This window comes from Oryctolagus cuniculus, chromosome 5 (assembly GCF_051225735.1).
Source record: "Oryctolagus cuniculus isolate XC-2025 breed Fujian yellow rabbit chromosome 5, ASM5122573v1, whole genome shotgun sequence".
In the NCBI taxonomy this organism is placed as follows: domain Eukaryota; kingdom Metazoa; phylum Chordata; class Mammalia; order Lagomorpha; family Leporidae; genus Oryctolagus; species Oryctolagus cuniculus.
This window is the reverse complement of record NC_142871.1, coordinates 148,427,623-148,454,965: the sequence shown is the minus strand read 5'-3', so window position 1 is coordinate 148,454,965 and position 27,343 is coordinate 148,427,623. Positions and strand designations below refer to the sequence as shown.

The 27,343-nt window shown below is 42.0% G+C and overlaps 1 protein-coding gene across 9 annotated transcripts in view; it reads right to left on the bottom strand.

The window, feature by feature from the left end:
* CDKAL1 (CDKAL1 threonylcarbamoyladenosine tRNA methylthiotransferase) overlaps positions 1 to 27,343 on the bottom strand; it is a 731,906-nt gene that overhangs the window by 266,133 nt on the left and 438,430 nt on the right. For 7 of the 9 annotated variants that reach the window (XM_008262511.5, XM_002714231.6, XM_089333334.1 and 4 more), the window contains one exon: positions 25,206 to 25,372. In XM_008262511.5, the coding sequence (XP_008260733.1) occupies positions 25,206 to 25,372 (167 nt within the window). Of the gene's footprint in view, positions 1 to 2,485; positions 9,955 to 25,205; positions 25,373 to 27,343 lie in introns of those variants that run through there. The other 2 variants (XM_089333341.1, XM_089333337.1) reach the window with 1 other exon arrangement.

The following is a 27,343-nucleotide window of genomic DNA, read 5'->3' as shown; positions in this document are numbered from 1 at the left end:
TTAAGGAATACAAATTTTCTAAGTACAACTTTAGGAATATAATGATTCTTTCCATGATACCCACCCTCCCACATACACTTACACCTCTTCTCTTCCCTCTACCATTCCCAGTCTCATTATCCATTAAGATTCATTTTCAATTAACTTTATATAAAGAAGACCCTCTCTATAATAAGTAAAGATTTCAACAATTTGCACACACACACACACACACACACACACATACACACAAACTGTTTGAGAACAAGTTTTACATTTACTTCTCATAACTCATGGAGGATAGAAGTCCTGCATGGGAAATAAGTGCCCAGTGACTCCTGTTCTTAATTTAACAATTAACACTCTTAATGTATGACATCAGTGACTACCCAAGGCTCTTGACATGCGCTGTCTAGGCTATGGAAGCCTTTTGAATCCACAAACTCTGTCAGTATTTAGACAAGACCATAAGCAAAATGGAAGTTTTCTCTTCCCTTTAGAAGAAAAGTACATCCTTCTTTGATGGCCATTTCTTTCTGCTGGGGTCTCACTCACAGAGATCCTTCACAGGATCTCTTATTCCTACTCTTATTTTTCCCTACAGTGTCTTGGCTTTCCATGCCTGATATGCTCTCATGGGCTTTTCAGCCAGACCAGGATGCCTTAAGGGCTGATTGTGAGGTCAGAGTGCTACTTAAAGTGATTGCTATTCTATGAGTCTGCTGTATGAACAACTTCCCATGTTGGAACAATTTCTCCTTTATAATTCTATCTATTATTATTACCAGACACTTGATCTTACTTATATGATCAATATAACACTTAATGTTATAGATATGTTCACTTTACCACTTAATATGATCACTTTAACACTTAAGATGACATTTTTACCACCCAGCTTAATGGGATTTGGAGTCCTATGGCAAGTTTTTAACCTGTACCCTTAGAAGTAAGTCCACAGGAATATATACAGAACTATACAGCTTTATAGTTACAAACTTCCTTCTTCCTCTCTTCTTCCTACTCTTATTTTTTTAACTGAGACCTATTTTCAATTTACTTCATATAAATATGATTAATTCTATGTTAAGTAAAATGTTCAATGAATAGTAAGAAGGAAAAAAAAATGTTCCTTAATGTCAAGAAAAGGGCTGTTCAAGTAATTGCTTCTCAAAGTGACAATTTCACTTCTACAGACTTTCTTCTAGGTGTTCTATTAGTTATCACAGATCAGGAAGAACATATGATATTTATTTATGAGACTGACCTTAGATGTTCATTCTCAGCCTTGGCATTGTCTGTGTGTACCAAGGCTGTTGATTTTTATGCATTGATTTTATATCCTGCTACTTTACCAAACTCTTCTATGAGTTCCAATATAGTCTTTTGGTGGTGTCCTTTGGATCCCCTATATAGAGTCACGTCATCTGCAAATATGGATCATTTGACTTCCTCCTTTCCTATTTATATCCCTTTGATTTCTTTTTCTTGCCTAATGGCTCTGGCTAAACATTCCAAGGCTATATTCAATAGCAATGGTGAGAGTGAGCATCCTTGTCTGGTACCAGATCTCAGTGGGAATGCTTCCAACTTTAGCCCATTCAATAGGATGCTGGCCATGGGTTTGTCATAAATTGCCTTGTCTGTGTTGTGGAATGTTCCTTCTATACCCAATTTGCTTAGTTTTCATCATGAAAGGGTGTTATAATTTATAAATACTTTCTCAACATCTATTGAGATAATCATACATTTTTTGTTCAGCAGTTTGTTAGTGTGATGTATCATTGGTTTATTTGCAAATGCTAAACCATCCCTGCATGCCAGGGACAAATCCCACTTGGTCTGGGTGGATGAGCTTTCTGATGTGTTGTTGGATTTGATTGGCTAGAATTTTGTTGAGGATTTTTGTGTCTGTGTTCATCAGGGAAATTGGTCTGTAGTTCTCTTTTTCTGTTGCATCTTTTTCAGGTTTAGGAATTATGTGATGCTGGCTTCATAGAAAGAATTTGGGAGGATTCCCTCCATTTCAATTGTTTTGAATAACTTGAGAAGAATTGATGTTAGATATTCTTTAAATGTCTGATAGAAATCAGCAGTGAAGCCATCTAGTCCAGGGCTTTTCTTTGTTAGGAGTCTTTATTATTGATTCGGTTTCTATCTTGGTAATGGGTTTATTTAGGTTTCCTGTGTCTTCATGGCTCAATTTTGGTAGGTTGTATGTGTCCAGAAATCTATACATATCTTCTAGGTTTCCCAGTCTGTTGGCATATAGCTCTTTGTAGTAATTTCTGATGATTCTTTTTATTTCTGCGGTGTTTGTTGTTAAATTTCCTTTTTTATCTCTAATTTTATTGATTTGGGTCTTCTCTCTCCTTTTCTTGGTTAGTTGGGCCAATGGTGTGTACATTTTGTTTATTTTTTCAAAAAATTATCTCTTCACTTTGCTGATCTTTTTATGCTATTTTGGTTTCAATTCTCCTGATTTCTTCTCTAATTTTAATTATTCTTTTTCTCGTACTAGTTTTGGGTTTGGTTTGCTGTTGTTTTTGTAGATTCTTGAGATGCACTGATAGTTCATTTATTTGGTGCCTTTCCAATTTCTTGATGTAGGCATCAATTGCTATAAACTTCCTTCTTAACACTGCTTTTGTTGTATCCCATAAGTTTTGATATGTTATAGTGTCATCTTCATTTGTTTCCAGAAATTTTTTATTTCTCTTTTCTTTTTATTATAATGACCCGCTGTTCATTCAGGAGCATGTTGTTCAGTCTCCATGCATTTGCATATATTCTAGATAGTCCTGAGTTCCTGAGTTCCAGCTTCATTGAACTGTGCCCTGAGAAGATGCATGGTATGATTTCAATCTTTTTGAATTTTCTGAGACTTGCTTTATGGCCTAGCATGTGGTCAATCTTAAAGAAAGTTCCATGCACAGGTGAGAAGAATGTGCATTCTGCAATTATAGGATGAAAAGTTCTGTAGATATGTTATGTCTGTTTGGTCTTTAGTGCCGATAAATTTGGCTGTTTCCTTGCTAATTTTCTCTGTCTGGTTGATCTGTCCACTGCTGAAAGTGGGGTATTGATATTCCCTGTCATTATTGTATTTGAGTCTATGTCTCCCTTTTTAGATACCTTAACATTTCTTTTTAAATAGCCAGGTAGCCTGTTATTAGGTACACTAAGAAACAATGAACTATCAAGCCTTCATAAGATATAGTGGACTCTTCAACGATATTAATAAGTAAAAGAAACCAGTTTATAGGTTATAACTATTTGAAACTCCTCTGGAAAAGAAAAAAAAGTATGGAATTGGAATTCAAAGGAAAGCAGGGATGAGCAGGTGTAGCACAGAATACTTTTAATAAGTTGAAACTATTCTGATGATACAATTGAGTATCCCTTATCTGAAATATTTAGAAGTATTTTAGATTTTGGATGATTTTCAGATCTTTCAATATTTGCATATACATATGTGATACCTTAGGAGTGTGACCCAAGTACAAACATTTATGTTTCATATATACCTTATATATATAACTTGAGGCTAATTTTACAATATTTATAGTGTACCTATATTTTAATTGTGAACCATCATTTGAGGACACATTTGCTACATTTTGGATGCTGGATTTTTGGATCAAAGATGATCAAGCTGTAGTATGATGGTAGACACATCATTAAACCTTTGTCAAAATTCATTGTATGTACAACACCAAGAGTCAACCCTCAACTCCAATGCAAACAATAGATGACATGCGATGAAAATGTAAGTCACAGTGGTAGAAAGCACAATTCCAATAGCCCTGGCCCATTAGGGAATGAGTCAAACAGTGACTCGAACACTCTTGAAAGGTATTTGTAGGTTTGGTCAAATATTCCTTTAAAGACTTGTAATTTCATTTAAGAGTTGCTGTTCTTTTTAAAAAGAAATTAATTTTTATATAAGGGAAGCGGGGGGGGGGGGGAGACCGACCTTCCATCCACTGGGTCACTCCCCAAATGCCTGCAATAGCCAGGGCTGGGACAGGCTGAAACCAGGAACCTGGAACTCAATCTGGGTTATCCATGTGGGTGGCAGAGACACAAGCACTTGAGCCATTACCTGCTACCTCCAAGGGGGTCTATTGTCAGGTAGCTAGAACTGGAAGAGAAAGCCGGGCACTAACCCAAGCACTGATATGGGATGCAGGCACTCCATGCCATGCCTTAACTGCTGCCCCAAACACCCACACCTCTAACTTTTTGTTAAATTAATGTATTTGAGGTACACAAACACACACACACATACACACACACAGAGTTGGGGGGGGGGGACTCCCACCTGCTAGTTTACTCCTACATGCCTACAATGGCAGAGCTCATCCAAGCTGAAGCCAGAAGCCCGTAACTCAACCCTGGTCTCCAATATGGGACGTAAGAAACCAACTATTTGAGCCATCACTGCTTCCTTAGTAGGAAGCTGGAGTCAGGAGCTGGTCAAAGTCCTGGAATCTAAGTAGTCCTATGTGGGAAACAGGTGTCCTAACTGGTTTCTTAACCATGTGGCTAAATGCCCACCCCTATAATCAAAGGGAATAATACCCAGGATATTAATCCTCTCATGGGAAGTATTAATTTTATCCATGCTCAGTTAACTTTTTCAAATATAAGACTGTAGATCTATAGACATCCTACCAACTTTTTACTTAGAATAAATCAGTGTCCATTTTATGAAATGACTAAGTAAGTCCAAGGCAGTATTTCTATTCTGATAATACCTGCAATTTAAAAATCATGTTATATTCATATACACTGGAGAACAGTTATTGTGATGCAAATGAATAGGTGTTATTTATACAAGGACATGTGGATGAAATATATAATAAACACATCTAAGAAACATATGGAATACACAATAAACCTAAACCGTATGCAAGTCCAGTTGCCCAGTGCAGTAAAGTCATATATCATCATCCACAGCAAAATAAATTACACATCAGAGCATCTCAAAGATACAGGTTCAAGAAAGAGCTACTCGATGCTAAGTGATGAGATAGCCTGGAGGTGACTACACAAGAGAAGCACTGTCTGGAGTCAACTGAGTCCAGGTTAAGTGCAGCACTGATAGCTACAAGGCAGGACATCGACCACCTGGAGATGGAGGTTGCCTCTGCAGGGTCTGTTGGTTCACAGCCAACTCGCTATGCATAGTCGCTCGCTATGCATGATCCTAAGAAAAAGTTCTTGCTCTAATTAATATTTTTCCTCTTAGCTCCGATTGTAAACTACTGGCCGGTTTTGAGGTAATAGGGGCAGGTAAGACAAATATCTGTATTGTCACATTGCTAAAAACAACCTTCCGCTTTTGGAGCCACGATCCAAATACCTTATTTTGAAGATGCAACTGATTTGGAAGCCACAGCAACAGAATATTAGCCTTCCAAGGGCAAAATGAAAACATAAAAATAGGAGCACTTCCATATTAATGCTACATATTAATTCTGCAACATAATCTGATTTCTCAAAGATTAAAGTGAACCCAAGTGTAAAAAAAAGGGGGGAGGCAGCACCGTGGCTCACTTGGTTAATCCTCCACCTGCGGCACCAACATCCCATATGGGCGCCAGGTTCTTCTGGTCCCAGTTGCTCCTCTTCCAGTCTAGCTCTCTGCTGTAGCCCGGGAGTGCAGTGGAAGATGGCCCAAGTGCTTGGGCCCTACACCTGCATGGGAGACTGGGAGGAGGCACCTGGCTCCTGGCTTTGGATCAGCATAGTTCCAGCCATGGCAGCCATTTAGGGGGTGAACCAACGGAAAGAGGACCTCTCTCTCTCTTTCTCTCTCTCTCTACCTCTATCTGTCAAAAAAAAAAAAAAAAAAAAAAAAAAAAAAAAAAAAAAAGATGGGACAACCAAATATTCATCATCTCAAGACAGAAAAGAAACACAGTGTTCTTTTTATTTTTCCCTATCCACCATGAAGCTGTGGCAGAGAGGACTCATGGCCCATTAATGTCCTTTCTCCCTCCCTCCCTGCTTCAAAAGGACTTCCAAACCTTAGTCCATGACTGCCAATAAGAGATTAATTTCCCATATGGCCATATGACTAAGTTTGGGCCAGAGCACATGAGACCTGCCCCTTCCATCACCTGATTCCCGTTTGCTGGCTCAGATGCAAACATGACGGCAGACACACAGCCCCCTTAGATCTGAAAGGGAAGATCACACCGGAGAGGGCAGGGCCTCCAAACCAGCCTTGGATCACCCAAAGCCAGACTCTAACACTACAAATTTCTGCAAGCCACTGTACTTTGTGGCCTCCCAGCCAGACTTTCCCTAGCTAACACAGCTGTATTAAAATAAAGACTTAGGGGACCAGTGTTGTGGCCCAGTGGGTTAACCCATTGCCTACGATGCCGGCATCCTACATGGGCACCAGTTCGAGTTCTGGCTGCTGCACTTCAACTACAGCTTCCTTCCAAAGCACCTCAGAAGGCAAAAGATGGCCCAAGGGGTTATAGCCTTGCATGTGGGAGACCTGGATGAAGCTCCTGGCTCCTGGCTTCAACCTGGCCCAGCGCTGGGCCTCATAATTCCCCCATCTAGTAACTCTGTCTTTCAAATAAACAAATACATCTTTGAAAAAAAAAAAAAAAGACTTAAATCTAATCATTTCCCATACAGTGCTGTGCAGCTATCTCCTCTATAATAATTTCTTTAAAGTTTGTTAGCCATTGCTAGTGAAAACACGGAACTACTTTTGCTTATGAGCGCCGAGCCTATGTCGGGGCTCCTGGCATGATGACGGGAGCTGAAGCCCAGGTGATAATGGCACAGCTCTGTGCTCACAATGGCTGCAACACCATGCATTTCCCCACGTCTTGTGCTCCACTCCCTCAAGTGCTAGGTTCCTCCTTTCCTATGAGGATTCCACACTTCGGCTTGCTCTACCAATCAAGGGATTTCTGATGATAAAACTTGGAATACCTGATCCAAAAGGTACTCATATACAGGAAAATAAAGAACAAGCCCTGTATTTTCAGATATTTGTATGATGTATCACTTTAAGGCAAAAATTACAAAATCCCTCTATAATAATAAACATTCTCTTATTTTTTTAGAGAAATGCTGTGTTTAATAGTAATGTTTAGGGCTGGCGTCGTGGCTCACTAGGCTAATCCTCCGCCTTGCGGTGCCGGCACACCAGGTTCTAGTCCCGGTCGGGGCGCCGGATTCTGTCCCGGTTGCCCCTCTTTCTCTGCTGTGGCCAGGGAGTGCAGTGGAGGATGGCCCAAGTCTTGGGGCCCTGCACCTGCATGGGAAACCAGGATAAGTACCTGGCTCCTGCCATCGGATCAGCGCGGTGCGCCGGCCGCAGCACGCCAGCCGCGGTGGCCATTAGAGGGTGAACCAAAGGCAAAAAGGAAGACCTTTCTCTCTGTCTCTCTCTCTCTCACTGTCCACTCTGCCTGTCAAAAAAAAAAAAAAAAAAAAGTAATGTTTAGCACACTCCAGTGCCAGCAAAGGCATGGAGTCAAAGTGGCAGGGATGGTTAGGTGACCCCCACGGATCTTCACGTGGTGACAAGGATGAGGAAGGTGACCATCAGAGAGAACAGCCTCCTGGCCTCAGACAGGGCAAGGGCAGAATAGCACAGGCGAGGAGCTGCCGCTGGAGGGGTTCCAGGCGTAGCCAAATATCAAGCTGCAAACACTGTTCTAGTAACAGTTCCTGCACCAACCCTACTCACTGTTAAGACCCTGACACTGATAACCTTGGCAGCTGTTTCAATGACCAGGGAGACCACACCCATCTGGAGCCCCAATCTGGCCACCTGGAGCATGGAGCTGCTAGAGGAGGGCTATGTAGCTCAGCCCTCTGGGCAACCCAGGAGGAGGCAGACACAGGCTCGACTCAGCTTCTAGTACAACAGTGGATCAGAGTGGGAGAACTGAGAAGCGTCCACAGTGCTTGGCGGTTTTGTCTGCATTCCCACTGCCCTGCAGGCTTACCATGAGCGCCCTGCTCCAAGTGACTATAGCAAGTACCATGATAGTTACTAGCTACTGGGCACCTGCTCTGTGCCAGGCACTGTTCTAAGCATTCAATGCACATTAACTCTTTGTCCCACCAGTGTTAATCAATCACTGAAAAGTGGTATTCTCTTACATAAATTCTTTAATTTATACACCATTACACAAAGCATTGCTGATACACTATCTTATGGTCTTTGAAGACGAAACTGCTAACATGCCCCCACTTGATATTTGAAAGCATAAAACCTATAGCAATGTGAAAACGTGTCCAGTGCTCCATACAACTCAGGGCATACCTGGGGCTTATCAAACACCGGCCCTGATTTCAGATGACCAGCAACTCGCAATTCTGCTTTTACAGACACTGGGTTCTTTTTTTCTTTAATAATTTTTTTTAAGATTTATTTTATTTATTTGAAAGAGAGAATTACAGATAGGTAGAGAAAGAGAGAGAGGCCTTCCATCAGTTGGTTCACTCCCCAGATGGCTGCAACAGCTGGAGCTGTGTGGATCTGAAGCCAGGAGTTCTTCCGGGTCTCCCATGTGGGTGCAGGGGCCCAAGCACTTGGGCCATCTTCCACTGCTTTCCCAGGCCATAGCAGAGAGCTGGATTGGAAGAGGAGCAGCTGGGACTAGAACCAGCACCCTTATGGGATGCCAGAGCTTCAGGCCAGGGCATTAACCCGCTGTACCACAGCGCCGGCCCCTAGTCACTGGGTTCTAAAATCAAGCTTGCTGAAGAGAAAAGAGGTGTGAAGATTCACTCACTGACAACCCATATTATAAGCATGAAATGCACCTGAAATTAAGGGAATGAATAGTGGTGAATATGGGCTTGGCTGGTAGAAGAACAGAAGATGAATAGAAATAGGTTATTGTTTATCTTGTCTTCATTTTAAAACCTTTCCCCGCCCCCTCAAAAAAAAATGCTAGAGGACTCACTAAGATGAAACATGGAGAGAAATAGATAGGCTTTTCCCATAAAGCTGAGCATGTGCAGGGGAAGAGCAGGGGTGCCTGAGAAACATGGAAAGGCCAAGAGAATGTGGCAAGGCCAGGGGATGAAGAGTGCTGGCCATAGGGTTGTGTTTGAGGCCCCATGGACCCACCCACTAGGAAGATCCCCAGACTCCTCTCCAGGGTCAATGGTTGAAGTAAGAAGAATGGATCTCTGCAAAAACAATTAATCCTTGAGCATCAGAGATTTTGCCATGAGTTGGTTTTATGTCTATTTCATTTTTATACTATATTACTTGTAGAATGAAAAGTACTTGTGAAGAAGGAGGGTCCTGCTATCTGCAAGAAATGCTTATTTCTTGGGTGCCACTGGAAGTCAAGTGAGTGATTCTTCGTGCTCCCCACAGCAACAGAAACCCTTGTGTTCCAGGGCTCTCTGACACAGGGTTATACAAACATGACTCACAGTCAAAGTCAGGGCTGAGGTGATTATTTCACACCAAATGCCAAGCTACAAAATGATTAGGCCATTCTTTGATATGCTTTTATTTTCTTTTAAATTCCAATACACATCAAGTAAAATGAGTTTGAAGAGAGATTTAGCAGGCTGCAAGTTAGAGATTAAGTAGAAAATTAAAAATCTACCTCATCCTGTTCAATCCCTTCAACATTGTTAGCCCTTTCTGAATGACTCAGACATGAGTAGAGTGATAGAAATTCAACTAGTTTGCCAGACTGGTAACAAAACTGATTCCAATTCAAATCTTAAAATAAAAAAAAAGTTTTATTTACTTATTTAAAAGGCAGAGTAACAGAGAGAGAGAGAGAGAGAGAGAGAAAGAGATCTTCCATTCCCGGGTTCACTCCCCAAGCACCTACACAGTTGGAACTGGACCAGGTTGAAGCTAGGAGTTGGGAACTCCGTCTAGATCTCCCATACGGGTGCAGAGGCCCAAGCACTTTGGTCATCATCTGCTGTCTTCCCAGGTGCATTAGCAGAAGCCTGATGGGAAGCAAAATATTCGGGACTTGAACATGTGCTCCGATGTGGGATGCAAACATCCCAAGTTGTGGCTTAACCCACTGCACCACAATGCCCGACTCCTATTTAAATCTGTACTTACATCAATACTCCATGTAATAATAATTCATTCAGTTGGAAAGATAAAATTAAAGTGTCATAAAGGAATAACAAAAATGTTGGTAGTAAAATTGAGGCACGTTAAAATCTGTGTTTATATCCATGGTAGTAAAACAATGAACTGCAGATTTCAAAATGACTAATTCCCCAAATTGAACACCCCCAAAATCTCAGCAGTTCACTGCAAATTCTACAGTTTATAATAACTATTAATTTCAAGTTTGGTATCTTTTTATTTGGTGAAATAACACTGAAAGAAACATCTTTCCAATTACAAGATTCCTACCTGACTGACTGATGTGCTCAGCTTTCTGAGACACTATGCAGTTGATGCAACATGGCATAGAGAGACATCATCTCTTAAGAAGACAAAGGTTCTCTATGAATCCAGACCAAAAGGCAGCCCCAACAACAACAAGCATGTGACTTTGGAGCTTGAACTACCTATCCGAATAGAAATAAAATAATGTATGCTCTGTTTTTTTTTTTTTTCATAAAACTATCAAATAAAAAAGGAAAAGAAGCAACTAATGGTCATAGGCAAGAGTCAGTCTATGTATGTCACATCATCACTAGTATGGCATCCACAGCTGTTAAGTATCTAACGAAGTACATTTTTTTTTTTTAATTTAAAAGGCAGAGTTACAGATAGAGACAGAGACAGAAACAGATCTTCCATCTGCTGGTTCGCTTCTCAGATGGCCACAATGGCTGGAGCTGAGCCAGACCAAAGCCAGGGGCTTCTTCCACATCTCAAAACTTCGAGGCTACTCTTCACTGCTTTCCCAGTTGCACTAGCAGGGAGCTAGATTGAAAGTAGAGCAGCCAGGACTTGAACGGGTGCCCATATGGGATGCTAGCACTAAAGGCAGCAGTTCCACTCACTATGCCCCTGAAGTATATACATTTTAATCTATATATCTCTGTGCTTCCTGTGATGGTGACTGAATGAGTAGTGATTTTTGGCTGTCAATAACCTACTAATGACCTGAGTTCCTCCTCAAAAACTTGACTAGAGCAGCAGGCACCATAAGTGATTGATGATGCCTTTGACAGAGAAACTTAAAAATTAAGAATATTGGTTCAGGCCAGCGCTGCAGCTCAACAGGCTAATCCTCCGCCTTGCGGCGCTGGCACTCTGGGTTCTAGTCCTGGTTGAGGCGCTGGATTCTGTCCCGGTTGCCCCTCTTCCAGGCCAGCTCTCTGATGTGGCCAGGGAGTGCGGTGGAGGATGGCCCAAGTGCTTGGGCCCTGCACCTGCATGGGAGACCAGGAGAAACACCTGGCTCCTGCCTTCAGATCAGATTGGGCTGCAGTGCGCCGGCCGCGGCGGTCATTGGAGGGCGAACCAACGGCAAAGGAAGACCTTTCTCTCTGTCTCTCTCTCTCACTGTCCACTCTGCCTATCAAAAAAAAAAAAAAAATTGGTTCAATCTTGCAGACCAATGGCACAATGGATAAAAAGGTATCTTCTTTCTAGGCATACATATCTATGGATATCAGCAAGAGTGGTGGACAAAAGATCTTTGAAAATGCTTTCTTCTACAAAAACAATTAGGGTACTGACAAAAATAAAATCATCTTTTTCAGAACACTGGAAATTAACTAAAGGCTTGCAGCAATCTGGGCAGTCTTTAAGAAAAACAGACCATATTAAGAATGTAAACTGCATAGTGTTTTCAAAGTACCCCATGCTCACCTTACACTCCTTAGTTTCACGGTTTCCTTGAAGCCTTCAGTTATGGCAGCCAAAGGAGGCAGCAAAACAGGGTTTGAGATCCTTCAAAGCCCATTCCCAGAAAACTGTCATTATTTGACTGTCTGGGAGCTCCATGGAGTATTCCACAACTTGCTTATTTCATATGACCTGGCACACACCCAATGAGAATAGCCTTCTGCCCAAGGGTGTTTGTCAAAAATAATCAGCTGCGATTGTTTAACATCACAGCTGCCTGAGGCTGTGAATAACAATCGCTAACACTAAGCAAACCAGAAAGCTTATAAGGAAAAGCTAAGGAATGCGATATTCACAGGGGCCTTTGCCAAACACTGCATGTCCTTGGGACTCTACAAGGCCATGTGCATGTACAGGGCTTTGAGTCTGTTCAGGTTTTGCATATGTTCAGCAAAACCCTGACAGGGTGCTAAGTTCTCACATCTAGCTAAATCTGAGACTTTCCACAAGGAAGTAGTGAAAGCAAAAGTGGACTTTTAAGCTACCTGGCTGAGCACTGAAGGCATGCCCACATGTGCACAGAACCCCTCTGTGAAAACTAAGAGATTTAGTGGTTCCAGGCATTTAAGGAACTCTTAGTTTCACTATTAGCTGACCACTAACCTAAGTGTCCACACATGACAAAAAGTCCAGACCTTACAGAATTGAGTCAGAAAAGTCACTAAACAAACCACCACCACCATAACCAACCCTGGGGAGGAGGGTCTGATTTCCAGAACTGCAATAGTCATATTATTATACATGTCCAATTTCAACAGTTACAAAACATGCAAAAAAAAAAAAAAAAAAGAGAGAGAGAGAAGGAAAAGGAAAAGTGAAAGAAAAGAAAAAATATATTTTCTTCAAGCAAGAAAATACACTGGGGAAAAAACTATAGTCCACAAAAATTGTCCCTGAGGAGTCCAGACGTAAGACTTAAGTAAAGACTTTAAATTAGCATTTTCAATACGTTCAGAGAACTAAAGGCATCCATGTTTAAAGGAGTAAAAGGCAGAGTAATGTCTCAACAAATAAACAGTATCAATAATGACAAAGAAACTATATATGTATAAAAAAGACCCAAAAACTCTGGTAAGAAACATTCAAAAACTGAAACACAAAATTAACTATAAGGGCTCAGTAGATTTGAACAGGCAGAAGAAACAATTAGCAAACCTGAAGACAGGTTGCTAGTGAGGCTACTTGGTCTGAGGAACACAGGGAGAAATGAATGAATACAAGTTGACAGAGTCTTAGAAATCTGTGGGATACCATCAAACATACCAACATACACATAATGGAGATTTGAGATGGACAGCAAAGAAGGGAGTAGAAAGAACATCTGAACAAACAATAGTTGAATCCTCTCGAATTTGAAGAAAGACATTAGTCTATACTTCCTAGAAGCTCTACAAATTTAAATTAGAACCAAAGAAGATCTAAACCTAGACAAATCACAACCCAAATGCTCAAAATCAAAGCAAAAAGAGAATCCTGACAGCAGGAAGAGAGAAGCAACATCACAGATAAAGGATCCTCAGTATGATAAACGACTGATTTCTCAAAAGAAACCACAGGAGCCAGAAGGCAGTGGAAGGACTTAAAGCCCTGGGTGGAAAAGACTTGTCAATCAAGACTTCAATAGGCAGAGAGGCTATGCCCAAAAACGAAGAAGAAACCAAGATGTTCCCAGATAAACAAAACCCAAGACAATTCACCACTGCCAGATCTTTCTTCCTAGTAGTATTAAGTAAAGTTCTTCAGGCTGGAATGAAAGGATATTAGAAAGAAACTCCAATCTACTTGAAGAAATACACAGCACTACTAAAGGCAGCATTAATAGCATGAAGGACAGTATGTATGTGTCTTTATAACTCTTGTTTTTATCTTATCTGTGTTGATGGTCAGATATCGTATAAAGATGCAATGCTGATGACAGTAACAGTGTAAAGAGGGAGTGAAGAAGGGAAGGTCCGTAGGGACAAAGCTTTTATATTCTCTCTCTTTTTTTTTTTTTTTAACAGGCAGAGTGGACAGTGAGAGAGAGAGACAGAGAGAAAGGTCTTCCTTTTGCCGTTGGTTCACCCTCCAATGGCCGCCGCGGCCGGCGCGCTGCGGCTGGCGCAGCGCGCTGATCCAGTGGCAGGAGCCAGGAGCCAGGTGCTTTTCCCGGTCTCCCATGGGGTGCAGGGCCCAAGCACCTGGGCCATCCTCCACTGCACTCCCGGGCCACAGCAGAGAGCTGGCCTGGAAGAGGGGCAACCGGGACAGAATCCGGCGCCCCAACCGGGACTAGAACCCGGTGTGCCGGCGCCGCAAGGCGGAGGATTAGCCTAGTGAGCCGCGGCGCCGGCTTTATATTCTCTTTTAATTAAGTCACATTAATTCAAACTGGATTGTTAAAAATTAAGATGTTATAACTCCTAAGGCAACCACTAATTAAGTGTATATTTATTTACATAGCAAAATATGGAATAAATGAGCTAGGATGGCACACTAAAGAATATATATACTGGGTCGGCGCCGCGGCTCACTAGGCTAATCCTCTGCCTGTGGCGCCGGCACACTGGGTTCTAGTCACGGTTGGGGCACCGGATTCTGTCCCAGTTGCCCCTCTTCCAGGCCAGCTCTCTGCTGTGGCCAGGGAGTGCAGTGGAGGATGGCCCAAGTGCTTGGGCCCTGCACCCGCATGGGAGACCAGGAGAGGCACCTGGCTCCTGCCTTTGGATCAGCGCAGTGCATCCGCCATTGGAGGGTGAACCAACGGCTAAAGGAAGACCTTTCTCTCTCTCTCTCTCTCTCTTTCACTGTCCACTCTGCCTGTCAAAAATAAAAAAATTTAAAAATTTAAAAAAAGTATATACCATAAAAGGAAGTTGCTATAGATTGAACTATGTCCCCTAAAAATATGTGTCAAAGCCCTAATTCCTGGTTGCTGTGAATGTGACCTCATCTACTAACAAGGTATCTGCAGATGTAATCTAGTTGAAACAAGGCCGTACTGCATTAGGGTGGGCCCTGATCCAGTGACTGATGTAGAAGAAGAGGACTTGTCAACACAGAGATAGAACGGGGAGGCAGGGATGAGAGTGAAATGTCTGCAACCCTAGAAACACCATGGCCCGCCAGGAGCTTGCAAGAGTGGAAGTGAACAGAATTCCACTCACAGCTCCCAAAGGAACGATCCTGTCCATACCTTGATTTTGGACTGTGAGAGAATTAATCTCTGCTGCTACTTCAGGCTACCTAGACTGTGGGACTTTGGTACATAGACAAAAGTATCACAAAGACAATAATACAGGAATAGAGGGAGGACAATAACAAAATTAACATGTACCTGTTGGGGGAGGGGGGAAGAAAGCTGAAAATGTAGCAGTCAATTTGTAAACTATGATGATTACTTCTTTATGATTTCTTTTTATTTCTTTATTTCAAAGGCAAAGTTATAGAGACAGAGGTAGACATACACACTGACCTAGAGAGAGAGAGAGAGATTTTCCATCTACTGGTTTACTCCCCAAATGGTGACAACGGCCAGGACTAAGCCAGGCTGAAGCCAGGAGCCTGGAACTCCATCTGGGTATCCCACAGGAGTTTCAGAGCCACCATCCACAGCTTCCCAGGCACATTAGCAGGGAGCTGTACTGGACCCTTCCAGCTTGGACATGAACCAGCACTCATATGGATGCCAGAGGTGCATGTGGCGGTGTAATCTGTCGTGCCACAATATCAGTCCCAACAATTACTTCTTTACTACCAAGTATTAGATACAGACTCATTCACAGAATTTTCCCTATTCAAACAATTCTTTGTATGTTGCAAACTTTCCATAGCAATTTAAAATAAAAAAAAAAAAAACCCACACACATTTATATAGGGGCACTTCAAAAATCCGTGGAAAAAGGCCGGCGCCGTGGCTCACTAGGCTAATCCTCCGCCTAGCGGCGCCGGCACACCAGGTTCTAGTCCCGGTCGGGGCGCCGGATTCTGTCCCGGTTGCCCCTCTTCCAGGCCAGCCTTCTGCTGTGGCCAGGGAGTGCAGTGGAGGATGGCCCAGGTGCTTGGGCCCTGCACCCCATGGGAGACCAGGAAAAGCACCTGGCTCCTGGCTCCTGCCACTGGATCAGCGCAGTGCGCCGGCCGCAGCGGCCATTGGAGGGTGAACCAACGGCAAAAGGAAGACCTTTCTCTCTGTCTCTCTCTCTCACTGTCCACTCTGCCTGTAAAAAAAAAAAAAAAAAAAAAAAAAAAAAAAAAAAAAAAAAAAAAAAAAAAAAAATCCGTGGAAAAGAAAATTAAATGCTAGGTTTATTTTTGGTGAAAAACATTTATGACATTCATGTATAGTTTTCCATAATATTCATTTCACACAACCTTTCTGAAGACCACTCATACATGCTATAAAAAGAAATAGAACAGATTTTTTTTTACCCCCTCAAACTAATGAACAATTGGAAAACTGTCAGCATTACTCTGAACAATCAGCTTGATTTTCTCTGCTCATACACAGCGTTTTCTGATGCTAAAAACAATTTAATACACATAGACTATTTGTGCCCATTATAATCTATGTGGTTGTCCTGTGACCATCAGTGAAAGCAAAGGAGTTCTTGGCAGTGGTAGGAACAATAATAGTAATAAAAACTTTAGCCTTTCCATTTAGAACACTTCATGATTTTCTGTTAAATGCCATTAAAGCATTTTTGGACTTAAGTTTTGAAAGCTTAACATTTTCCTATGGATTATTCTTGTGGTAGGGAAAGGAAGATGGGTGTGCATGTGTGTGATGGGGGGTGACCCAGAAACATATCAGATCTAAAACAACAACGAATTTAGCAGAGTCAAAATAAACACAAGGAGACTACAGCAACGAACTTTGTTTTCTGACAAATAGGCAGAATGTCCCTCAACTATCAACTATTCTACGAACCATTAACTTCATTACCAGTCGAGCTGTTCTACACCATGAATCTCCTGAGAATTCTATTACCCACCTGATACAAAATATGAGGATTTCATTTCACTGACTGCTAAATTAGCAAGTGCCCAAGGTAGTCTTGCATTTGCTCATCAGAGCAAAGAAATCAATAAAGGACCTCAGAATCAAAGGAAAATTACAAGGGACACTATGTTGATTGCCTTATGTGTTAGCCATGCCATGTGCTTGTGAAGGAAAAGGCAAAGGCAGCTTTCCTCCAGTGGTTTGAGCATAACTGACTTCCTAAATTAATAAGGAAGAGAAAGTCTGCAGATGGCCTACCGCAAGGGCTGAACTATACTAATTCTGACAGGTGACTTAAAAGCCTTCTAAAGTGCTCCAGTGAAATTACAGAATCAGGGGACTGGCAAAGTAAAACCCCTTTTAAGATGCAAATTAAACAATATCCATATCTAAAGCCCTCCTATATAAACTGAAATATACACTAGAACACTAAAAGTTGGAAGAGGAACATTTGAACGCCATAATGGGAGTATGTAAATTCCCCCTTCTTCAGTATGCTCAAATGAAAGAGATCTAGCTATGTATTTTTAGAAGTACTCTGTTTTGTTAACAGATACCTGTACAGAAAGGCACGGCTCCAGATATCTGACTATGGTGCCAGTTCCTTTATAAAGAATTTGCTACAGCCTTTTCACTCATCACCTTGACACACATCTTATCCCTATGCTCTTCTTTTCTTCTCAGGAAAATTATTAGCTTTTGCAAATGAGCATCTGTAGTCACTACATTCCGTGAGCAGTATTTAATAACTTAGGCCAGTGAAAAGGAGAAAATTATATTGGTGGTGGCGAAGTTCTGAAGTTTCTACCACAATGCGGATGAGAGCATTTGAGGACAAGGAAACACGACTTGGCCATGTCCAGCCCCACAATGGGTCAAGAACCCTTGCACATGCTATCTCGTAATCGAAAAGTTGGAACTGACAGTCACAGTGCGTGCACAGGGTGGGTCTCTTGATAAATTACCGATAGCCATACAAGCAGGATTTTTAAGTAAGGTATTTCTCCGTTGTGCTTTCTAGGAAGTCAGAGGCACCCAATATTTTGACACAAGGAAATACACATTTGTTCTCATTCATCCACACACTAGTTCATTTTTTCCCTGAAAACATAATGGGATTATAAATATAAATAACACCAAAGAGTAACATGTCCTGAGATCAAGTCTGTCCAAGAGCTCATTTCTCTCCCAGGTCTTTTGCCTTGCATGTAGTCACTAAGGCTTAATCAGCCAGACTTCGTATTACAGATGGAGGTGCAGTAACAGGAAGTAATCAAGTTATGTACACTTTTTTCTGAGGCACCGCTGAGTTTAAGAAAAGCTTAGGCTTCTTAGGCTGGGCTGGAATCAGAGGCTGGAGCCTGGACAAGGGAGGTAGTGGGTGTCCTGGAAAAGAAGAGGCCGAGAGGCAGGCATGCGCAGAGAGGCGAGGCTGTGGGTGGAAGAGCCTGGCCGACGCTGCGCTGGTGCTCAGGCCCAGGTCCGACGGGGATGGTGAAGAGTGCAGCGCCAAGTTCCCGTTCTCAGAAAAAGTCCAGCCATCCAGCAGGAGAGCCGGGCCATCTCTTCCACCCACAGCTTCCCTTCCAGATGGGCTGCCCAGAGCTCCAGGAATTCAGTGCCCTGGAAAGCCTTAGTGGGCACGAACCCTTTTAACATTTGATCCAAGTTTCCTCACCCAGAGGCGCAAATTTTGCTCACACTCTCAGGGGTTTCACTGACCTCTGAAAATTTATTCATTAATGCAAAGAACGAAACAGACCTCTGGTGATTATAAACAGCAAGCAACTGGGTGCCAACAGTGTGATCAAACCCCACAGGTCATGTCTCCAAGGCTATCTGCGGATGGCAGAAAGGATGGATTTTCCATTTCTCTGCTCAAAAACAAATCATCTAGCATCCTCTCTTATTTGTCAGAAAAGGAGAGAAACATTTCGTATACAACAGCAGGTGCTATATACATATGTACCTATTATCTGGAAAGGTATAAATCCTAACAGGGGTCAGGGGCAAATCAGAAGGGCCCCTCTTGATGTGCCACGTTCAGTTTGGAAATTTTGTCTCGCTATGATAAAACATAAGCACAAGCAGGTATTGAGTGTGCTATTACTTTCAATCTAGGGGGTGTTTTCAAAAGTCTGCCAAGCCCAACATATTATTAAGGTTCATAAAACTCTACACAACTAACAATAGTCCTTCACAGGTATCAACTGTCTTTCACCAGAACCAATTATTTTGTTAAATTTACAACTGGATTAGGATATAAGGCTATTTAACCAGAAATAAACATCTAAAAATTAAGAGTAACAGGAAGCCAATTTGTTGTATCAATTAAAATACTTCCAAACCAAAACCAGATGGGACACTATTTGTGATTAGCTTTATGATGACATACAACATAAACACCCTAAATATAAATGTTGAATAATACATTTTAATTCAAGCTAAATAAAATGTAGAGGAATACCAACATGAATATTAACATCTGATTTTTCAGTAATATCCATTAACAAATATATATAATTTGCCTCATTCACAAATTGTATGTACGAATGTCCTTAACAAGGAGCACTTGCACTTGAAATGAATCGACCCACCCTCTCTGGGGCAGGCTGTAAGTGACCACTGAAACTCCAATATCATTTTGAGATATACAGGGCTCTTAAAGGGAGGCAATTGCTATGTTAAATTATTCACAACTCGAGGAGAACCAGGAGAGCTTAGATAAATTATAATACATACAAACTTCCAGCTTTCCTTACTACAACAGATTTCATATTTTTTCCCTACCAGGCAATCCTCAAAACTAAAATCATAACAAACTGAGTTTAACTTCTCCTTAACTATTCACTGCTGATTTCCATAATGAAGATTGTAAGAAGTGCTTTTGTAAAAACCGTAAGAGGAGAAGGAAGAACCTAGATAACTTACAAATTCAGTAACTGTACACTGAGCTCATTTGCTCTATTTAGATCTAAAGATACTGTCTCCCTCAATGGCATTTTAGCAGGGCAAATAAAGAAAAATGCATCCCCAAGTGAATTTTCTGTGACTGACATAGCCGAGAAATTAGGCACCGGGACTGTGGTACAGGGGGTTAAGCTGCTGCCTTCAATGCTGGCATCCTATATCAGAGTGCCAGTTTGAGTCTTGGCTGCTCCACTTCTGATTCAGCTCCCTGCTAAAGTGCCTGGGAAAACAATGAAAGATGGCCCAAGTGTTTGCATGCCTATCACCCAGGAAGGTGACCCAGATGGAGTTCCAGGCTCCTGGCTTCAGCCTGGCCCAGCTCTGGACATTGTGACCATCTCAGGAGTGAACCAGCAGATAGAAGAAGATATCATCCATCCATCCCTCTCTCTCTCTCCCTCTCCCTCTCTCCTTCCCCCTCCCCCTGTCATTGCCTTTCAAAGCATTCCTAACTCTTCCAAAACTAGGTGCTCTGCACAGATATGCAGGCATCCAATTTATGAGACACACAGACAAGGAGCAGCTGAAAAAGCTAAATATAGAGTTATCACATCATTCAATATGCATTCATTAAATCTGTGTTATCACAGGCCCTGCTACGCAAGGACAGTATGACAGCTTCTCCCTCCAGATGCCGGTAGTTGTGGCAGACATGCACGTGACCAAACCATTGCCGAGCACCACGAGTACTGACAGAGACCTGCTGGCCAGGTGCAACACAGCACAGAAGGTAGGCGGGAGGAGCCTGGGAAAGCACCTCAGACTCAGATTAGACTAGAACCAGTTCAGCAGCTAACTAGTTATATAACTGAGCCAGTTATTTAACCTATTACATGGCTTCCCAATCAATAGAGTGAGGGCAACAATAGCCATACAGCTAGCTTGCTGTAAGAAGAGATATCACATACATAGGGTAGTCAGCATGGTTTCTTGAAAATAATAAGCACTTGATAAATTATAGCATTTTTACCTTATTATTATCACTGGTCCACCTTGAAAAAAAGCTATCAGTCATTTCTGATGCCTCACTGGCAGTAGCTATTGGAAAAATACTTGTTTACCACTATAGGGACAGTCAACAAATACAGCAGCCAATGTTACTATAGCTGCTTAACACGTTACTATTTCTACCATCTGCCAATATACAGTAAATATGGAACAAGAAAAATGTAAAGTGGAAATTTAAAGAATATCAAATTGTTAAAAGAATAATTATAATACAGGCCACCCAGAGGCATCACAAGGGTACTAAAGGGAAAAGAGACCAGGGATGGAATGGAATCGGCAAGTCTCTTTGAGACTGCAGGTATCATGCTAGCGACCTTGTCTTTAGCCTAACAGGCAATGCAGAGGCACCAGCAGGTGAGGCAAAACGTTTCGTAATCTATTGCTTTAACATTTCTATTGTTGTATGCAAACTGAATACAGCATTATGTAAGTTCATGCTTATGTTTCTTTCATGACAGGGTGTTCCTATGATATATGCAATTGACAACATTCTGTCAACTGTATCATCATGAAAATGAATCCTATATTGTTTTAAGGCAATGGTAAGTTAGAAATAGGAATGCTAGATGCCTCCAAAGGAAGATACTTTACTACTTGTCTCCCTGCTGTTAGTAAGGTGTTCCCCCTCCCTTGCTTTCACTCACTACGCACTTACTCAATGCCTGCCATACACTGTGCCACACACGATGCTGGATGCTTGATAAAATCTTAGCAGTGCATCTCATGTCGAGAGTAATGCGTGTCTTCTATTCCCGTGGAGATTTATTTAATCAAATGTATTCTCAACCCCCTTATTTTTCCACACCATACTGTTAAAATAATAGGATACAAACCTTGGTGTTTTCCTTTAAATAATTTTCCCTTTAAATTGTTCGATAATTTCTTTTTAAAGCTGGTAAAAGGGTTTAAAGAAAAAAATCTCAAGAGGCAGGTGAATGTGAAATGGAGAGAACGAAGGTGGAGGAGAAGGGCCCAGTGAGGATTCCCCTTCCAGAAACATGGGGAAGCTAAGGCCTACCAAGAAAACTCTCAGGCACCCCTCACTCTGAGGGCAATAAAGCAGCTGAACAGTTGCTGCAAGAGCAGGATCCTTCTGTTTCCTTACAGAAAAAAAAACACTTTGCTCTGCCATTTTTGTCTCTGTTCCTCTTCTCTATTTTTTAATGGTGGGCACTCTTCAGCGCTCTTTAGATAAGCCAGGTAATTTCTGAGAGCAGCCTCCGCGCCTGAGAGGAAAGTGGAAAAGGCCATGGATGGCTGGGTGCAGGTGCAAGTGCAAGTGCAAGTGCAGGTGCAGGCACGGGCCCAAGGACCACCCTGTAGGGCTCCCTCCTGTTGTTTTCCCACCAAGACTCGGGCAGCCACGGGCAGCCATACGAGCCCTCTGCAGCTCAGTTTCCTCTTCTGCCACGCAGGTTGTGTCTGCGGGTGGCAAGCTCTGGGTTCGGCCATCCAGATGAGGAGGGGTGAAGGTCATGTCAAAGTGAAAAGCTCTTATTCCAGACGGTGTGGCTCTATTCCTCTTGCATTCCTTTGTGTCTTTCCTTCTGTCCCAGGAGCTCTGGGGGGTGCTCCTCCCCAGAGTGCACAATGGCCTGGGCCACGCTGCTTGGAAAGCACACAGGAGTGGGAAGCTGTCTATGGTGTGGTTTCCACCCTGGAAGCCCATTGGCTCCACTGCCAGCTTCTGCAGCCTCTTCTGGCCAGAGTGTTTAGGCGTCAAGATTTATGGCTACACTGTGGTTTCTCCAAGTCCTTTTATGAAGAAGGTTCTTCTTTTATCCCTGCTTCCCTTCACTCCTTTACGGGACCACTACTGTGTGGGGTAGCTCTGGAGACAGATTCGAGGTAGTTCTGCCTCAAGCTGGCAATGTGGGAGGCAGACCAACATTACACACACTCTGAAGCACCAACTTCATAATTGTAACTTAGTGACCATCAGAACTGGTTATCCCTTTAATGGCCGTCCATGAACTTGACATCTGGTAACTCCTTGGTGTACTAGAACGTTATGCTTAGCATGTTCCATTCATCTTTTTCTAAAGATGCTCCCTTGGAGCATCCATGTGAACTTGGCAGCCCTGGCATTGCGTTAGGTGGTGAGCTCTAGGATTTGCTATACATTGCTGCATTAGCTATTGCAACCATGCAATCCATATTCCAAGAACTATTTGGTTAGTCACTTCAGAGTTGATACACGAAATCTTTCCTTGTGTTGCTTCCTTACCTGAACTTAGCTACTAAGGGTCCATCTCTCCCTGATAATATATATCTTTTCAATGTTATTATAAAATGCATTTTTATGCATACTGTTTTCCTTCCTACCTACTACACATCCCCCGCGTCTACTGGTCTTCATGAGCTGTGTCTCACATTTATTGGAAACACAGCAAGACTGCCCCAGCTCTTAGCATATTTTATTTTTACAGAGATTCACTTGCTTTTACAAGTGTTGAAGCAAAGTGTTAAGTAAAAGTTGACATGCCTGTGACTTAGTTTTAAATAGCAAGTCACAATCATCCTGCACTGAAGTACTCAATAAATTCGACATATAAATCATCTACAGTTACTAAAAAGATCTAGCTAGGAAAATATGAACAACAACACTGAAATTGCTAAGTCTCTTCATTATACATTTATTTATTTATTTGTTTATTTATTTGATAGTCAGAGTGGATAGTGAGAGAGAGAGAGAGAGAGAGAGAGAGAGAGAGAAAGGTCTTCCTTTTGCCGTTGGTTCACCCTCCAGTGGCCGCCGCGGCTGGCGCGCTGTGGCCGGCGCATCTCGCTGATCCGAAGGCAGGAGCCAGGTACTTATCCTGGTCTCCCATGCAGGTGCAGGGCCCAAGGGCTTGGGCCATCCTCCACTGCACTCCCTGGCCACAGCAGAGAGCTGGCCTGGAAGAGGGGCAACCGCCGGACAGAATCCGGCACCCCGACCGGGACTAGAACCCGGTGTGCCGGCGCCGCAGGCGGAGGATCAGCCTATTGAGCCACGGCGCCGGCCTCATTATACATTTATAATTAACAGTCAGACTGTTGTCAACTCCAGAATGGCTAAAGGATGCTGTTGATATTTCCGAGGCTGTTCAACAAAAACTTAACCCAGTGTAGACCTAAAGTCAACAGAAATCCTTTTTAAAATGCTAAGAGATTCACTTACATTTATGCATTTTTGAAACTGCATAAAATTTTAGCTCTTTGAAATGTTATGTGCTGTACAAACTGCAAAAAACACATTTATTAAAGATAAGTGGCTTGTTTCCATAACTTACATATGACTTTCCAATAGCAGTTAACAGATCTTATGTCTATAACTAAAGACATGAAGAAATTATTATTTTATTTCTCAAGCAATAGTCCAGGGGCAGTGTATATTTTCTCACTTAAACAGTTGCTCCCTTGTCCATAGGCTTTATTCCTAATTTAAAAATAATTAATTGATGTAGAAGGCAGAGAAAGAAAGAGTCAGATTAAGGGGAGAATCAGATCTCCCCTCCACTGGCTTACTCCCCAAATGCCTGCAACAGCTGGGGTTGGAGCAGGCTGGAAGCTGGGAACCAGGAACTCAATCTGGGTCTTCCCCATGTGTTAGAGGGACCCCACCAGTTAAGTCATCACTGTTGCCTCCCAGGATACACATGAGCAGGAAGCTGGAATTGGGAGCGGAACCATTACTCAAACCCAAGCACCCTAACACGGGATATGGTTGTCCTAAGCAATGTCTTAACAGCAAAGTCAAATTCTGCCTTGCCTCTGTTTGGTCCTATTTAAGTGGCATTTGTCATCACATTCCATAGTTACTTGGACATATGTCCATTTATCTAGTTTGACATTGAGCATGCTGATCTATGGATGGTTAAAAAGGAGACCAGGGGTCGGATCACCTTCTTCTTTGTTCACAGTGAGCCCAGATGAATCAAGTGGAAGGGTATCAGGCCCTGGGTTCCCTAGATTCCACTCAAAACTAAGCATCTCCAGAGGAGGGGATAACACAGAAGAACCCTTTCCCAACTTAACTGAGACAGCCAAAAATAGTTCAGATAACCCATCTGTGACTGTTAGCTGCAAAAAATTAATGCAATATATCAGCAGTTCTGAACTAGACAAGGGTTCAAAATGGGGACACCGAGGCAAATTTATGTGATGGAAAAGGAATGACTACAAAGGTAAAACAAAGCACTGAGACAAGGTAGCAAATATCGAAAAATGCGGGTAACATTAATTAATGATGAAGGAGGAGACAAAACATGTAGGCTAAGAAGCAGATCTGAAAGTCTCGATTCATTCTTGATCACATAGGACGACAACCACAGGTAGAAGTGGGTTGCAGTGGCTCTCATGAGAAGACACTGAGGCTGCCACGTGGTCGGGCTTGCTTAGTACCCGTGTCGTGGTTCAATGGGTGTTTTTCCTTACCTGCAGATGCTCTAAGATATAGGGCGGGTTTGTCATGCCAAGCCTCAGCATTGCTCCCTCAGGAATCACGTCAACAAGCTTCCACAGCAGCGTGGGGAGATCAGTGCCAATATCTCTGCCGTAGGCCCCTGTGTCCTCGCTGGTCAGCCATATCTCACAGACGCCCTCTAGGAATCAAAGGAGATAACGAACCAATCTGTTAGGGAGCTGCTTCCTGTGGGACGGCTGCTCACCCTCTCTAATGCGGTGTTTCTCTACCCCATTATGCAGGCAGGCTGGGTATCCAACTGCAGAGAAAAAGCAGCTTATCCCACGGCGGCAGCAGGTTATTAAGTCCATTTTATGAACGCCAGAGAGTTACAACAATGCCGTAAATTATCAGAGCATCCTGTGAAGTGATTAACATTCACAGCCAATCAGTTCGGCTGCGCTTCCTCTGAAGCACTTTGATCAAGACTAAAGCTTCATGCCACCTCGGAGAATACCTATTTTATTGAACGTCATAAGCCCTGGAACTGAAGCAGGCACTCCACAGAACGGGTACCATCAGCAGCTAGCTCACTCATCTGTCTGTCACCAGACCACAAAACAATGTCAAGTGTGGTGAAGGTTTAACTCTCAGGATTTCTCCGGTAGTAACTACTCAAATCTGTCCTCTTCATTCAATTAAAATTAGTATTCATTTTATTGCTACATTCAGAAAAGCTGGTTGCTGTGTAAGCTGTTTGTGTTGGGAAATCTGTTCACAGATAGCTTGCATCCTACTTCCCATCAACCAGACTAGGAAAAGGGGTGTACACACACACACACGTACATTCTGCAGATAATCTGGGTACTATAAATGTGTATGTGTGTCTATGTGTATGCATTGGTGTATATATATATATATATATATTATTGTTCTTATAAAGAATCCTGACTTCAACTATGACAGCTTGTAAAAACATCTTCCTGAAAACCAAGAGGAAATGCTTTTGGATCACTGGGTGTTACTTAAAATGATAAAAGAGAGTTAGCAAGAGCCATCCAGATTTTCATGGTCCACACACACAACCTTTCAGAACCCATACGCAGTCAAGGATGAGCCTATTTTATAAAGCCGAATGACTGACAGGGCTAAAACACACAGGGAACTGAGCCTGTGAAATCGGTCCCCGCGCAAGTGATTTGCTGCTCTGAAGAATCCAGTGCACACAAACAGGCCACTAAACTGAGACTTTAGCTTGAACCGAGGTAGATGTTTCTAGAAAGTGTCTTAAAATTATAATTGTAAATTGTTTTAGTTGACAGAACAGAAGAATTTCAAAAATACATTTGAATATTCCTCATCAAGAGGGCCAACAACAACAACAAAAAACCCACACAGGTTTCTCTGTGAGTGTAGACTTCAAATTTAAGACTAAAAAAGCAGAAAATAAAGATCTGTACTTAACCTTTAAAATGGTCCACAGAGGTGGAAAAACATATAGCACAAAGTTAAGATCTCTATGTTTCTGCCCTTAAGAGAGATATTTACTTTAATAAAAAACTACCCAATCTGCATAGAAACATTTTCACATTTCCCCTCATGTCTATCTCTCTGAGACATGCATATCCTCTCCCATACACACATACATCATGGAAAATGCAGAGAGCAAGATAAAACTTTAGCCTTCCAAAATTAAAGAATCAATGACTTAGCAATGACAACAGAAGACAACAAACAGTAGCTCCATTTAAAATGATGTAAATGTTTTTAGCATCTGAAAATCAGTACTGTTATGAAATTATGAATTTTCTAGTTTAAATATATCTATTTCCAGAAATAAATCTTTGCTTAGTTTTAATCATTTAATAAAAATGCTTTATCCTCCAAAGAAATAATCTGGCATGTTCACAGTCTATCTTTGTAGTCTTATTATTTTATAAAAATTCTCTGTTCATGGAATATTTTTCTATTTAGAAGTGGACTGCAATTATTTGTAGCATCATATCATATCATATATGCCATCAGACACTGAACTAATATAGTCTTTCTTTTCAAAAAAATTGTTTTTTAATCACAAAACCCACTCTAGGAAAAGATGGCTAAGTAACAACATAAACAGATTTCAAAACATTCTGAAAGGGGTTATAAAAACAGGACATTATCCATGATT